Source organism: Rhipicephalus sanguineus, chromosome 5, assembly GCF_013339695.2.
Source record: "Rhipicephalus sanguineus isolate Rsan-2018 chromosome 5, BIME_Rsan_1.4, whole genome shotgun sequence".
NCBI classification, from domain to species: domain Eukaryota; kingdom Metazoa; phylum Arthropoda; class Arachnida; order Ixodida; family Ixodidae; genus Rhipicephalus; species Rhipicephalus sanguineus.
In genome coordinates, this window is record NC_051180.1 from 198,391,639 (window position 1) to 198,408,215 (window position 16,577).

The following is a 16,577-nucleotide window of genomic DNA, read 5'->3' on the forward strand; positions in this document are numbered from 1 at the left end:
CACAGGCTGCGACCGCGTTTCCGAACTGCGCTCCGTCACCTCCGCAGGGAGTCGATTGGGAGCGATGTGACTTGGAACTGCCGTGCATTCCAAAGGGAGCAGTGGCAGTCCAAATTCCAATGCCCTGAGCAGCTCGATGATTGACAAAATGGTGGTTAAGGTCTTCAGGTATGTTGATGATTTCCTGATCTTGTTAAACTTGAAGAACCCCACTGACCTAGATGATGTATCATGTGACATTTTAAACTCATTCAGATCATGTAGTAATCTTTTAAATTTCACCAAGGAACTGGCTTCAGACAACGAGATTAGGTTTTTAGATTTAAGTTAAACTTTTCAAACACAGGGCACGTTTGTTGGATGTATACGCCGCGCACTAAGAAACAGCTTTTGTCGTTCGACTCATCACATTCTAAGCTTTTCAAGCGTGGCATAGCAAACCTGTGTGTTTTAGCAATGCTCTCAAGAAAAGTTGCCACCACTCAATGAACCAAAGTTTCAATGAGCAAGTGACGCGCCTAAAGGCGGTGGCTGAAACAAAACTGAAGAAGTTAAAGAAAGAAATAGGTGGCATGCCACGCACCGGGCACAATGAGGACCATAGGCGAGTGGAAGTCCTTCCATATATCCATAAGCTTTCACACAGTGTCAACAAAGTTGCATCGAGGCATGGCGTACGAGTAGTGTTCTAGGCGCCATGCAAGTTGTCACGCCTTTGTGCGAACATTGAGGAAAGAAACTCTAAGGACACTTGTACAACTAGACACTCCTCAAAATTCGTCGACTGCGTCACTAATGTAGTGTATCGCATACCACTTTCATGAGGTAGGTTGTACATAGGACAGACGGGGCGCTGTGTGAACACGCACCTGAAAGAACATGAGACATCAGTCACTTCAGGAGGAGGCGCGAACTTGCCTGCGCATTGCAGAGTGCGCGGCTGTTCAGCCATTTCTAACGGCACTGAAATTATTGGTAAGGGTTCCACGAAATATCAGAGGGAAATAATTGAGGCATATCAAATGCAACAACACGGTCCAGCTCGTTGCGTAAGCACACTTTCCCTCGTCACCTCACGAAAAGAGGTGACGTTTTTAGGCAAACGTAAGTAGAAGGTGCCTCAATGGGCGTTTTAACTGCGAGGTTTTTAAAGCACTTCAGCGTTATGGGTGTGCTTCGTCGATTGTCACATGCTGACCACCCATTTTTCCCCCTCCCACCTAAGATATCTTGTAGGGCGCATGCGCGTTTTTTTCGGGTTTCTTTTTCGAGTAGATGTTTTTTTCATTAAACTGTTGTTATTCCCAGCTTGTGTGGTCGTATTTCTTCTCTTCTTGTGTACGTGTCTGCTGAAGGCTGGGTTCCTCGTTTTCAAGCTACGTACCAACAGGCCCGACACCAGACTCTTCTACATTAGGACAGCTGACAACCATCAAGCGTCTAACAGCATGGATTAACGTTTTCAGCGACACATAAAGGCTGCCCTTGTGCGTTCCGACAACAGCATACCTTGGAGGGAACGACTTCCTTTCGTCCGCCTTGGCCTCCGCAGTGCACTGAAGTGCAACTACCTGTTCTCTACAGCGGGAGTTCTTTTTTTGCCACAGCAATCTGAGTGCCCGGAGAGTTCTTTGGTACAAAGTAATGACGTGTTCCCTTGGTAATCCGGCTTCGTGCAATGACGGACGCCGTTCTTCCTCCCCGTGTTCGCCCCACTCGTCAGAACACTTTAGTCAGCCAATGCCTCAGCGACTACACACGTCTTCATACGCCGCGACACAGTCGATGCTCCACTAAAAAAATCATAGGAAAACCCTTCAGTGTACTCATCAGTACAGTTGCGCCCAATATTACTTGCAACACGACAGCGCGTGGCCTCACGTGTTTAAGGATTGCGCATTCTTTCCACTATCCCTTATTTATACAGCTAAACGATGTTCTCTCACTGGAGGATGTTTCCGAATAATAAAATACTATTTAGTTACAGAAATGAAGCAAGTTGAATTCATGCGCAATCTTTAAGCTATTAAGGCCATGCGCTCCCGTGTTGCAAGTCATACTGAGTGCGACTGTACACCGAAGCACTCTGCAGTGTTGATCAATGGATGGGAAGACACGGTGTGCATTGACCATCTTAAACCGTCTCCTTTAGACAATGAATCGTTAAGCACACACACCACCCCAAAACCTTCGAACCCACGTATCGCGGTCCTAGAGTGGATTTTGCTATAAATACGACCTTCCTTTTTTTATTAGCACCACTTACTCGAGGCAGGGTCCTGTCGCGTTTGCATATTTTAGTGCGTAGGCCAAAGAGGGAAGCAGGCAAAATCAGGAGCGCGCGAAGTGTGCCGTTCTCGCCGACTGACGTGTTTTCGTCAGTGTGCATGCAGAGTAATATTTAAAGGTAAACATTCGGCAGAAGTCTGCCTGGTTGGGTGAAAGACTAAAGACAAAAAGAGAAATCTCCAACCAGAAGGCTTATTTTAAAAAACCCGACGTTTCAGAGCCTGACCGGCTTCTTCTTCCGAGGTGAGATGGCCCGAGGTGCACGGCGCTTATATGCGCTCTCTTGCCGACAGTTGCCGCAAGCCTTGACAATAGAGGGGGGGCAAGGTCCCCGTGGTGCGGTTGATGTGCCACGACTCGAGGAGAAGCCGCCGGCGCCAACAGCTTTCCTGTTCCAGGATCACCGCATTGTCAGGACTAATGCGGTGGTCACATTTTTCGCAGTGTTCCGCTACTGCACTCCTTTCGCTGTTCAGCTGACGCAGATCGTTCTTATGCTGCCGCATCCTTTCGCGGAAGTTCTTTGTTTCCCCGACGTACGCGGCGGGGCAGTCTGAACACGGGATCCTATACACGACGCCCTGCGCTTTTTCCGCAGGCGCGCGATCTTTGGGAAGGGGGAAAAAACGGCCGATGGTGGTAGTTGGCTTGTGTGCCACGCCGACCCCCGCCTTTCCCAGAATGCGCGCTAAAGTTTCGCTCGTTCCCGCGATGGAGGGAATCGGCACCCGGCGTCGCTGAGGCGGCTCCGCTGGCTCTCTACCCCAACCGCCCTTATTCCTGCGCAGGGCCTTGCGAATGAACGCCTTGGTGTTCCAAGGCACACAAGCCAACCACCACTATCGGCCGTTTTTCTCCCTTCCCAAAGATCGCGCGTCTGCCGAAAAAGCGCAGGGCGTCGTGTATAGGATCCCGTGTTCAGACTGCCCCGCCGCGTACGTTGGGGAAACAAAGAACTTCCGCGAAAGGATGCGGCAGCATAAGAACGATCTGCGTCAGCTGAACAGCGAAAGGAGTGCAGTAGCGGAACACTGCGAAAAATGTGACCACCGCATTAGTCCTGACAATGCGGTGATCCTGGAACAGGAAAGCTGTTGGCGCCGGCGGCTTCTCCTCGAGTCGTGGCACATACAGAATACAGCGGAAAACATCAACCGCACCACGGGGACCTTGCCCCCCCCCCCCTCTATTGTCAAGGCTTGCCGCAACTGTCGGCAAGAGAGCGCATATAAGCGCCGTGCACCTCGGGCCATCTCACCCCTGAAGAAGAAGCCGGTCAGGCTTTGAAACGTCGGGTTTTTTAAAATAAACCTTCTGGTTGGAGATTTCTCTTTTTGTCTTTAGAGTAATATGTACCATATGTCGCAAACGACTGTGTTCGTGAATTACCTACAAGACTTCACCAGTCTGCCCACCTACACGTCATCCTGCCGTTCCTCAGTTGGCTGGATCGCCTGACCGGACGCGCCCATACTATATACGTCCGCACAAGTTATATGACCTTCAATCCGACATTGCACCAAAACGACTACATGCTCACCCCGCACGATGAGAGCGACAATCCGCCGGTCGTTCGCGAGCCGGTTGCGCACATGGCATGTGTAGTTGCCGGCGCTGGTGGCGTCCACAAGGCGCAAGCTTAGGCTGCCGTCGCTGCCCAGCTCGGTCCGGTTGGAACGCTGCACCTGTTCCTCGCTGCGAATACAAATGGATTGTTCGAAAATCGTGAAGCTGCAGCGACGTGCAAACAACCTTCACTCGTGCTCATGAAACAACCATGAGCCTCCGAATCGTAAATAAATATACCACGAAATTTGTAAGAAGAGACGTGCGCTCTTCCATAGCAATGGAAAACTAATGCAAGCAACCAGGCTCTGCTAGAGCCTTAAGTACAGAAAGAGGGTCTCCTGCAATTTGAATGAACGTCCAATAAATTTCAGTAGAGCTTGACACAGATGGAGATGTTTTCCGGCGAGCGGGAGGTGATAGGCGCGCTTATTTATCCAGCTCACCGATGCCGAGAGGTGATAATCACGAAGTACTCTGCAATTTCGCGCCCATATTATATTGCGGACGTATGCATCTTCTAAATGAAGGCTACTGCAACATTCTTCTTGAAATTATTTCTTTTAAGGCACATAATTCAGGCGTGGACTGCCCTTTACGGATGCCTAGATGAGCCTGACGATGATGGTCACCATTTGGAACTGATTAACAGAGTTTAACTTGTTCAATAATAACAATATATTCCATATGATTGAATTAGCATGGTAATGCTCATTCTAATATTCTTCGCTCGTCAAGTTAGTTTACAGCTCATTTACCGGAGCAAATCACTCCTTTTATACTGCGCGGTGTCTTCACTAACTTGCACGAGTTTCTAAGTGCGGTTTCTGCTCTTCCCGGCCTCTATATATCCTTCCTTGGCTACAGGTCACGTCAATTTTATTTATCGGTTGGAGCATGCAAAATGCAGAGACAATACCCACCCATGCTTCCATTCCCAGTGCACGGGCGCTGTGCCCAGGAAACGGCAGCTGAGGCGCACATCTTCGGCTGGTGTCACTTGGACGATCTCGTCGAAATCAACGATACGGGCAGGCACTGCACATGTCGAGTTCAAAACTATATTAGAAGGTGGAAAATTACCGTGTCTCTGAGGCTGAAAAGAAATTGTTGCAAGCGGGAACTTCAATTCCATGACGTAAATAACTTACAAGCAGCATATAGAAGCTCATGAATGTGGACTGACGAATAGTCACGAAAACGTTTGATTGGAATACACAAATGACTCCGCAATTAGAAATCGCGTATTCGGTTTCTTTTCATGAAACTCGCTCTTAGTCCTATCGCGTAAAGTGCCAGACTAACACAAATTTTCATCGAAGTTTTCCGTACAAAACCATAGGAACTGCAGTAAAATGGGTTTGTTTGAATTGCTGCGGCGCTGGAAATGAATCGTGTAGTTCGTGATGTTTTTTTTCGTTATTTTTTCTGAGATGGGGTTGAAGCCACAAAGGCTGCATAGGAGCCGAACGAAAATGCGGACGGAACATAAAACTGTTCCGTTCGCATTTTCCTCCATGCTACATGACGCCACATTTCCGTCAACACCAACGCAGGCACGAGGGGGAACCAGCAATATTTTTGTGAAAAGCCTAGTCAAATGCCCTGTTACTTACAACCCCGCTTTCATTCTTGGAACACGAATGGCATTGCCTGCTCTGGAACGATTGTCATCTACCCACTGTAAGCGCTCCGAAGTGGAGAGGGTTTCTTTTGGCTGAGTTCTAAGAAAAAAAGCAGGGAATGAAAGTAGTGCATCGTCCGATTAGTTCTGCTGGTCCTACTAATCGTGCAGTTACTTACAAAGATCGCAACAACTTGCAGCAAGACGATGAAAAAAAAAACGTGCAGCTTCATCCAAGAAAAGCGCTCGCATGTGGTTCAACGGCTTTATAACAAATAATAATAAAGATCATTATTTAGGTTTAACGTCCGAAAAGTATTTATTACTAGAGACGCCGTAGTGTAGGGCTCCGGATATTTTCACCATCTTGTGTTCTGTAACGTGCACCTAAATCTAAGTACACGGGCCTCGCCTCCATCGAAAATGCGGACGCGGCAGCCGGGGTTCGATTCAGTGACCTGCGCCTCAGCAGTCGAGCCCCATATCTACTAGACTCCATAACCACTAGACAACCATAGCGGATGGCTTTATAACACCACTCCATATAATGCGCTGCTGTTGTTTCCTTCCTCTGTGTCCCTGTGTTAGTTTGCGCTGAAAGGTTCTCAAGATCAATATATTAATTACACAAGAATAATGTATACTTGCAAGCAGCTGCCAACGAAAGCTGCCAAAATGATCGGCAGGCAGCCATCTTCTATTCCGTTCGGACGTGGCCGCTACTCGGCTGTTCCATGAAGGTGTAGCTTTATGTCGGCAATAAATGAGTTGTTTAGTGATTTTGACGTCGTTAAACCAACGATAATTATACATCTAGGGGTAAACGTTCTATATGAATCGAGGCCAAAACAAGGAAATGTTTTTTTTCTGCAACCGCAGCCTCACCGTACATGAGTTAGATGTTAAAAAGACAGGGCGTGCGCATAAGTACACAAGAGGAAAGTCAAGACACCACAGACGCCTACAAACAACTTGTGGGAATCTCGCCCATCGCGAGGCTCGCGTGACACGTGCTGAGCACCAGTGATGCGCGTCGTGCACTCACGGGCTTTAAAAGCGGCAGCCTTGGCGCGGCCCGAACAGTCGGTGACGGAACGCTGTGTGCGCGGGAGGGGTACGCCCCGCCGGGGCCAAGGTTAGGGGCGAGTGCGTGTGCCCACGTTATTGCACCGTGTAGCGCTTGCATAGTTCTGTTAGTTTTATTAAACCTTCATTCTGTAGTTCAACCGGCCAGCATCACTTCCTTGACAGCGCGACGGCGCGAACCCTTCAAAATGAAAAAGGCGCACAGCGGTGGCAAAGAAGGTACACATGAAAACGTATCTGCGTATGCCCAGGCAAGAGGCGGTACCTATCAATACGGCACGCGTGGTACTCCACGTGAGAGATAACTGTTCAGGCACTTGATTCCTTCTGTATGCATGTTTACCAATGGTTGGCTTGCGCATGCACTGCTACTATTAGCAATATACCTAGCCGTAACCATTCGACACGTTTCCTTATTCCTATGTGTGCGGAAAACAGAGCATTCATCGAATATTGGCGTGCGCTTACGCTCTCGACAATGTCAAGATAGATTAGATGGTTCCCCTCCAATTGGCAATCTCTGATGTTATTGTTTAGTTAACACAGCGACCCGTCTGTCCTGAGTAAAAGCGGCCGCAGCTAAACCGAATCTGATACATCACACCCGTACGGCAGTCAGTAACTTTGTTGGTATGTTTCATGAAACAGACGTCCGTCCGCTTCTAGTCTATTACCCCCTCATCCTTTCTCTGCACGGTGGTACATATCTTACCTAGCTTATTGGCAGCCGTAAAATCACACACAGTATCTACCTCCCACTTCCTTTAGCCTCTGAGATAAGCAATGAATGTAAGTGTAGTGGTAAATATGGTTACCCGTAGAGAAACGATGAAGAATACGGTTGTTGTGGTTGGTGCTCGTGCTCGTGCTGGCTCCGTGTTTGGGAACTGACTGCTGTCACGCTGCTCCGTCGTCTGTAAAACGCTCGCCGTACCTAATGCATTAAACATATACTGTCAATTGGTGGAGGTGCTCTAATTGCTCAGCGGTGGACGCGCCCTATTTGCTCAGCGGTGGTGGTAACAAAAATCGTCTGGCTCTTCAGTGATCGCTGTCCTCTGCTTTTGCAGATACTGCGCATCGAGAAATTCTGCAGTCTTCAAGAACGCAAACTGTCTGCTGCAACTTCCAGACAGGAGCCAGTATCGGCCGCGATTTCTACGCCCACTGTTTATACGTCATGCACCACGTCGCCACCTGGACATGTTGAGACAGCGGAAAATCTATCGACGGGCATTTGCTCAGCGGTGGTGGCAACATAAATTCGTGTGGCGCTTCAGTGATCGTTGTCCTCTGCTTTTGCAGGTTGGTTTTTTTGTTCTTTGCTCTCTCTGTTTACTGGCTACCTATAACGTACTGCCACCACCACTGCTGCACATATTGCACTTTCTGAGCTGTAGCATTCTTTTAACCCCTGTGCTGTGAACAGAGATGTATGTATGGTGTTTGGTTTGTAGTGAGGCTCTCTCGGACCCAGGAGAACCGTGCTCCGAATGTAACTACGGCTACCATTTAGGTTCATGCTCGGGATTAACCAAAGCCGCCATCAAGGCTAAGGATGACGAGTATAAAAGAGCATGGAAATGCGAAACATGCGTCGTCTCAGCTGCTCGTAGCACTCAGTCTGCGGGGGGTGGCCTGAGAGATGAAAAAACACTCGAGAAAGTGCTCACTGAAATTAATAAAAAATTGGCTCAGTTACCAGTAATCCAGAACAGGGTGGATGCCTAATTTCTGTCAACGAGACTGTCGACAAATTGGATTACTCGAAGGAGCAATTGTCGGGAAAGTACGACACGGTGCTTGCAGAATTAAAAATGCAATCTACTGAAAATACAATCCTCAAGAAGAAGCTTCGAAGCGCGCATGAAGTTTCTGAAATAAAAAAACAAGTACACGCCCTGGAACAAGACAGTGGACGACAGAATCCAGAAATCCAGGGTATGCCGGTTGTCGATAAAGAGGATCAGCTTGGAAGGGTTAATGAACTTGCCAACAAAGTTCGCCTTGCCGAGTTGACCCGCACTGACCTTGAGGCATTACACAGGCTGCCCGCTAAGCCTGGAACCAATCCCGCAATTCTACTTCGTTTCACTTCACGTGTCATACGTGATGAGTGGATGTGAAAGAAAAAATTACAGCATATCCACGGGTGAATGATGAAGAGCTTGGGCGAAGCTCCTGAAGCAATCATGGTCTCGGGATCGGCTTCTCGTTGAGCCCGTTTCGCAGCGGCGTCCTTGGCGCGCACCGTTTCGGGATGCGCATGGCTGCCGCCAAGCGAGCGCCCGCCGCTGCGCATCGTTCATGCTCCACCAACGATCCGACACGTACGGCGACGATCCAGGAAAATGAGAGAGGCGCTCGCTCCCCGCGCAGCCCGCGCAGCAGCCAATCGGAGAGCAGCGGTACTTCTAGTGCCATCTAGTGTCGATTCACACAAGCGCCATATTGCACACATTTCTATTGGACCAACGCCATCTAGGAAATGAGACGAGAAATGGTGATGACGACACAGATTGTGTGCAGCGCCATCTAGAATATCGTCCCTGAACTGCAGTTTGTATGTACTTCTATGAGACAGCGCCATCTGCCGTTTACGCCGGACAGAGATATTGCCTTTTACGCCGGACAACGGAGACGTGACAAGGTTAGACTATGAGGAGCTACGCCCCTAAAACGAGCTTAGAGGTGCTAAACTGGCGGTTCAATTCAGAGACAATTTTACGCCGCAGAACGAAAAACGTCTCTGGATGATGAAGGCAAAAGCCCGGGAAATGCACTACGATTTTGCATGGCAGAAGGATCGCAAACTTTTTGTGCGCAAAGCTTCTGGCCAGCGCCCACTGCTCATCGAATGCCAAGCAGATCTTGATAAAATTGTTTGAGCGCCGTCGGCACTTTTATGCTTTTCTTTGATTACAATACTGCTTTCGATGGCTGCTGACTACACTAAGATTGTGTATCACGATACTTCTTCGTTCAAATGTTTAGTACATACTGTGCGCAGTAAAAATGACAGCACGCGTCTTTTCCACGTAAAGATAAGAAGCTTAAATAACAAAGAACAAGAAATTCATTCATTTTTTCAATCGCTTGACTTCAATTTTAACTTCATAGCAGTTACAGAAACTTGGTTTCAGAATCATCAGGATGTTGTACACTTCAGGTTATACATCGGAAGGTGTTTACAGATCAGATCGTAGAGGTGGAGGAACCTCGTTATATAAGAATGCTATAACTTGTAAAGTGTTGTCTGAATTTTTGGGTGTTACCGAATTATGAGTCAGTTGTTGTGAAGAGCGTCGGAATAGTTATTGCTTTGTTTTAGCGCCCACCTTTATATGAAACTAAGCCATTTTTTTAATATATTCCTTCCCTGTCCTCCGAAATGTTGCCTATTGTTCTTGTTGGTGATTTCAACATTGATATATTAAGAAACACTCCACAATCTGATGAATTATTAAACTTAGTCTAATCATTCTCCTGCGAAAATCTTATATATTTTCCAACAAAAATAACAGGAATATGTGAAACTCTGATTCATTTGTGTGTGCGTAGTTTTAATAAAAGCGATGTGACTCCTGGCATTTTCGCGAGCAATTTGAGTGACCAGTCACCCATTTTCTGCATCTTTCCTGTCACAAAAACACTAAATGCACCGCACTCGTGCTACTCCTGTTCCTCATTGTAGGTTCAATGAAACTTCTCTCTCCTCCTTTCTCCCGTTGATGGAGCTTGTCGACTGGTCGAATGTTCTCAGGGAAGAAAACCCAAGCATATCATACGACATATTTCTGCAAGAGGCCAAGCGTTGCTATGAGGAAGCTTTCCCTAAGCGTTATGCAAAAAATACACAGAAGAAGTAGAAAACCACGGGTAACAAAAGAGTTACATAGGAAAATTAAAGCCCGAGATAGCATGTACCATCAATTTATAAATCAAAAAGATTTAGCGCTTCTTAACGAATACAAGAAAGTGAGAAACAAGTCAAAGTATGATCTCAAGAAAGCTCGGGCTGAATATTATAAAAACAGATTCATTGTCATTTACCATGACCCCAAAAAAGTTTGGAACACATTGCGTTCTCTAATTGGTCGAGAACACAATAGCATCCCGAGTACGCTGGTGACTGATGGTGTCTCATACAGTAAATAGGCTTTTTCAAATAAATTTAATTCATATTTTTGATCTTCCGGTACATATTCGTCTTTCACCAATCAATTAAACGTTGAATGATACATGGCTTACTCTTGTACGAATTCTCTATTTCTATCTCCATGTAGTGAACTGGAGATCTAATCTACTCTTATGGGGCTAAGCAAAAATACTGCTGCCGGTAACGATGATATCAAAGCTATTCCAATAACGTTTGTTGTCAACTTCCTTTCATCACCTTTACAACATATTTGTAACAGAGCGCTACTAACAGGCATTTTTCCAGCCGCCATGAAACAGCGAGCGTGGCAGTTTTACATAAGTGAGGCCCTATCAATAATATACCGACCGATATCGGTGTTACCCTTATTCTCGAAGGTGTTAGAAAACGTAATAAAAACGAGAATAACGAGGTTTCTTGAAGATCATGAATTACTTATGAGTGAGCAGTTCGGTTTTCGTGAAAAGAAATCTACAGAAATGGCTTTACTTGGCATTAATGAACAAATAGCTAAAATATAGACCGCAAGGAGTTCACCCTGGGAATATTTTTAGACTTTTAAAAAGGCATTCGACTCGGTTAAGCACGGCATACTATGGCATTCGAGGTGTTGTCCTAGAGTTAGTACGTAGCTATTTAACAGACAGGTTACGGTATACATGTGTTCATGGGTATAAATCGCAGTTAAAACCAGTAAAACTAGGTGTGCCACAGCGTTCTATACTGGGCCCCCTATTTTTTTTTATTATTTACATAAATGACATCGTCCACTTGCCAGTAGCTTCTTCTGTAGTCATGTATGCAGACGATATTAGCCTGTTTTTTCTCTGGCAGCTCTTTAAAAGATCTAGAGAAGAAAGCGAACGAGTGCTTGGTCTCACTTTCATGCTGGCTAGATTCAAATCAACTACAACTGAACGCTAGTAAAACTAAATTTATCTTATTTAAGAGCAAGAACAGGCGTGAAGGTTATAAAATTTCTCTCTGGTTTAAAAATAACGAGATTCAACGTGCCCGTCTGTTTAAATTTTTAGTTGTACTTTTCAATGAGCAGCTAAGCTGGACGCCACAAATAAACAAAATACATGCAAATATGTCTAAATCGATTTCTATTTTATACCAGCTTAGGTCCCTAGTTGCAAACTGGTTTAAGCTCCAGCTATATTATTATTTAGCTCGTTCACATCTAAATTACGGTCTTTTAATTTGGGGCACTTCTTCAAAAACCAACCTTGACCGGCTATTAGTTTTACAAAAAAGGGCTGTACGCTTTATAGAAACTATACAACCTAGGGAACACACTCCTCCATTTTTCGGCAAGCTTCAGATACTTACTGTCTAACAATTAAACAATCATAAAGTCGCAATATATATCGGCAAAGAGATCGGAAACACTATTGGAAGTTACATGAAGCATTGCTACCCAAGCGATGCTCCCTATGATCTACGCTTTGGCCGTTCTCGATTGCCTTTATTTAGGACAACTTATGGAAAGCAAACCTTATCTTATCAAATACCTCATCTAATCCACAACAACAGCTATGTCCGTGAACTAATATTTTAGAGCAAAGTAATGCTAAAACAGTTTGACGAAAAAAGTTAGGATGTACTTCCTTCCTTGTACCGTGCCCTAACTATATTATCTATTACAAATATTTCTTTTGGCGTTGTTTGTACCTTTGTTTTTTCTGTGAAAGTGTCTTTTTTTTCAAATGTGTATTTCTGTATAGCACTTTGTCTTCTGACTTAATATTCTCTTGGTATCAGTTTTTTTGCTTTTTTGTCGTGCTAGGGGCAAATTGGTGTTGGCTGTCGTGTGATAGTTTAAGCTGCATGTTTCAGGTATGCTTTCTAGTCTTTGAATTTGGCGTTTGTATTCCCTCAACAAAAAGGGGGAAATATGTATTTTTGTTGCACTGTTTCTGAGCAAATGTATGGGTGGAGGGACCCTAGTCAGGCAGAGGTAATCTGCCTTTAGTCCCTTCAAGCCAGGCAAATTTTTCTTTTGTCTAATGTAATGAAGACAGCGGCGCTCGGGCACCGGCGCATGCTCGGCTAGGGCGAAGACGAGAAAGACTAGGCAGAATAGAACAGCCGGCCCATAGCAAGGGTGCTGCCTCTGTGTCTCTTCCTTGACAATGGCGCAGTCTACGACCATCGAACCGTAAGCGCGAACCTCGTGCATGACACCAGTCAACGTGCAGCCGCAGTAAGCATGAATAGAGGACGGCGTCCAGGCCTCCCCAGCATCCACTAACCTGCCGCCGCTGCAACCACCGTTCGGGGACGGCGCCTAGGCCTCCTCGACGGCTCCACACCGTTTCACTGACGCGGCGATACCTGTTCACGAGCAGGGACGCCGTCCAAGCATCCTTGACCATGGATTTATCCATTGTGAGGACCGGGACCGCCGCGTACGCCGTGGACACCGCCCATGGCTCGTCAGGCGCCTCAACCGACAACGGCGCGGAACTCTTTCGTGTCCTCACGGAACTCTGTCGTCAACACCACCGCGTGACGTCGTTGAACTCCGGGTTCTTGCCTGCCGCTTCACCATAGTCGGCTGTTTGGGCAGTGCCGGTGTCCCGCGGCTTCCAGGACGACGTCTCCGGGTGGGTTGAGACTATCAACTCGCTCGGCACCCACCACGCCTGGTCGGACCATCAAAAATGGCTGATTGCCGTCGACCGCCTTCGCGATGCCGCCAAGGCATGGCATGCCTACGAGGGCGTCTGGCAGCGATCCTGGTCGGAGTGGCGTGCGAAGTTGACGAGTCTCTTCCGCCCACTTTTTCATGCCTGCGACTCCCTGCCTACCCTCCCACTGTCTACCCCGGATGGGAGCTGTGAGACGGACAATCCCGACGGTGCAGCTCGGGCTCCCACCCTGCCTTCCTTCGGTGACCGAGATCGTGAAGGGCACGGTGCAGCTGTGCCCGTGGTAAACAACGTGCCCGTTCTCGAACATGGAGCTCAGTTTGGGGCGACACGTCGATGGTTGATCAGTGCTGTCCAGCCCCACGATAGACTACAACACCATCCTCAAGTCAGAGCCGTTGGCGAGGCCGCCTCCAAGCTCGACAGCACTTGGGCATATGGAGGCGTTGGCCCCTGTCGTGCCGGACGAATCACGAATCCACGACCCCAACCAGTCTCCGCATGACTGTACCAGCACGGCCTACGCTGTACCACTCCACAAAGTAGGCCTTCCAGTGATGCCAACAAGATCGGCCCTGACCAGTCTGAGCCATATGTCCAACCGCCGCAGTTTTTGGACGAGCACGCGGACGCTCATCATTTCCTGGACGATGTCTCCCTCGAAGAAATTGAGGTGCCTATCCCGGTTGAGGTGACAGCCATCGATGACTTGTCGGGCCAGACCAACTCTCCTGCTGGCAGCACTGCTTTCGAGCGGGACAGCTCGAATGCACGCGGCACATCGTCAAGACCTGCCAGCTCGACCACCTCATAGGGCACTACAGCGACAATGCTGCAAGACCATGAGCTGCGTCGCAGCTCATATAGGGAAATAACGCACTCATTGACGCAGAAGCCTCGCTGTACGCCTCGATGGAGCTCGACCAACCATGAAGCAGGCAAACTACTCCAAATAATCCGACACTCGACTCTACGGCAATCTGCAGATCTTGAGCCTTCAGCAGTTCCACATGTTCTATTTTCAGAACGGCGACGGGACAAAGCTCAGCACTTTGGATTGGCCCTGCGACCATGTCGAAATAGTCAGGGCTGCCCGCCAGAACCGTCGCTGAAGAACTTTCATGCCAAGTATAATTATGACCAGGAACTACGACTACAACGAAGCCGCCAATTACGTCCACGAGAGGGGAATGATGCAGGTTTCCAAGGAAAGTCACAGCGTGGCCGAGGACGACCGCCGCGGCACAGCCAATGTCGTCCCGCAGAGCCATCATCGGCAAAGAATAATGCCAAGCCCCAGCGTCCACAGCGACAGAGCCAGCACCGACCGCCAGAGAAAGTTTAAGCAGCTGTCCATGCAGTGTCGCCGCCGGGCAGGGATCGGCCTCTGCCAGGCAGCCAATGCTGCCCGCCAGAAGCATCAGTGCTACCTATGATGGTTCAGCGCCCAGGACCCCTGCATGTTTTCACCAGCTAGGAAACAACCACCGCCAATGAAGGGTCATTTTTTGGCAGGACGCCGTGCTCGCAGTGTGGCCGAATGTAATGAAGACAGCGGCGCTCGGGCACCGGCGCATGCTCGGCTGCGGCGAAGACGAAAAGACGAGGGAGAATAGAACAGCCGGCACGCAGCAAGGGTGCTGTCTCTGTGTTTCTTCCTTGACACTAAATAAACTGAATGAATGAAAAGTGCTGGTTTCTTCCCCCTGGAACTACGTTCTCGGACTCTATCCTCCCCCCCCTCCCACCCATCGCCAATGCCTGACGACATGGCCGAGCAAGCCGCGGCCGCAACTCCATCTGTTACCTTTTCCGGCATGCCAAGACAGCGAGATCCGGCGAGTTTTAAGGCCTCCGACGAGCAAGACGCCGAAGACTGGCTTTCTTCATATGAAATAGTAAGCGCTCACAATAAGGGGGATGAAGCCGATAAACTTGGCTACCTTCACTTCTATCTCGCGGGTGTAGCACAGCTGTGGTTTAACGACCACGAAGCTGAAATTCAAACTGGTCGTCGTTTAAGGCACGCTTCGCAGAAGTATTCGGCCGACCCGCTGTTCGCAAGCTCCGCGCCGAACAGCGCTTTCGCGGCCGCGCGCAGCGGTCTGGCGAAAACTTCACGTTTTATATCGAGGATATTGTAGACCTCTGCCGTCGTATCGATCCAGACATGTCTGACAGCGACAAAATGCGGCACATTATGAATGGTATCGAAGACGACGCCATTCACATGCTCGTTGCCAAAAAACCCCAAACTGGCACAGAGGTAACTCAGTACTGTCAGAGCTACGATGAGCTGCGGAGACAGCGCATTTCTACACGACACCCGTGCTTCGACACGGCCACCACGTCTGCATTAAGCGCTGGCGCTGTTTCTACCGAACAGACCGCGTTAATGCAACAGATACAGCAGTTCGTCCACGAAGAAGTGGCGCGACAATTGTCTATTGTGCCTTACATTCCGGCCAGTGCGCACGCGCTGACCCCAATGCTCAGAAAAGCGATAGAGGAGCAAGTCTCTGACGCTCTGCCTCCCACCTACCATCATTCGCCTACCTCCACACATCGGACGTACGCTGAGACCGCCAGACGACCATCGCCGTCGCTACCACTCGTCACGGACCCTGCTCGACAGGCTAATGCCTTCTACGGAGCAAGTCCACCTGTACGCCAGGAACCGCCTCCTTTTCGCCGTCCCGCACCATCGTCCACTAATCCATGGCGCACACCAGACAACAGGCCGATCTGCTACTTCTGCTGTCTCCTGGCCATGTCGCGCGTTTCTGGCGTCGTCGTGGTTTCCGCCAAGGTGCTGGCGAAGAAGGTTACGGTTACTATCGTGCCGAGCCGCCTCAGTCGAGTTCCTCCCAACCCACGTCGGACACGTCATCGTCAAATCGTCGCGGCTTTGACAGGCATCGGTCGCCCTCAGCACGGCGCCCTTCCATCTCTCCTATGGTTCGTCGACCGCCACCCGTCCAAGCGGAAAACTAACCATCGCAGTTCCCGAAGCAAGAGCTGCGCTCATATCGAAAACTTCAAGGCATCGATTACTACCCGCAAACGAAATAACCGTGTATATTAGTGGTGTAGATGTGCAAGCGCTCGTTGATGCTGGTGCTGCTGTGTATGTGCTGAGTGGTGAACTGTGCCGCAAGTTAAAGAAGATTACGATCTCACTTTCTGACTTCTCCCT

General features: G+C 48.5%; 1 protein-coding gene across 1 annotated transcript in view; it reads right to left on the reverse strand.

Moving 5' to 3' along the window:
• The window catches only part of LOC119395174 (nucleolar and coiled-body phosphoprotein 1), a 675,420-nt gene extending 670,638 nt beyond the window's left edge, over positions 1-4,782 (reverse strand). The window contains exons 1-3 of the mRNA XM_049416108.1: positions 4,779-4,782; positions 4,302-4,332; positions 3,830-3,984 (exon numbers count right to left, since the gene is read on the reverse strand). Of these exons, the coding sequence (XP_049272065.1) occupies positions 3,830-3,984; positions 4,302-4,332; positions 4,779-4,782 (190 nt within the window). The remainder of the gene's footprint in view (positions 1-3,829; positions 3,985-4,301; positions 4,333-4,778) is intronic.
• Positions 4,783-16,577: the final 11,795 nt, after the last annotated feature.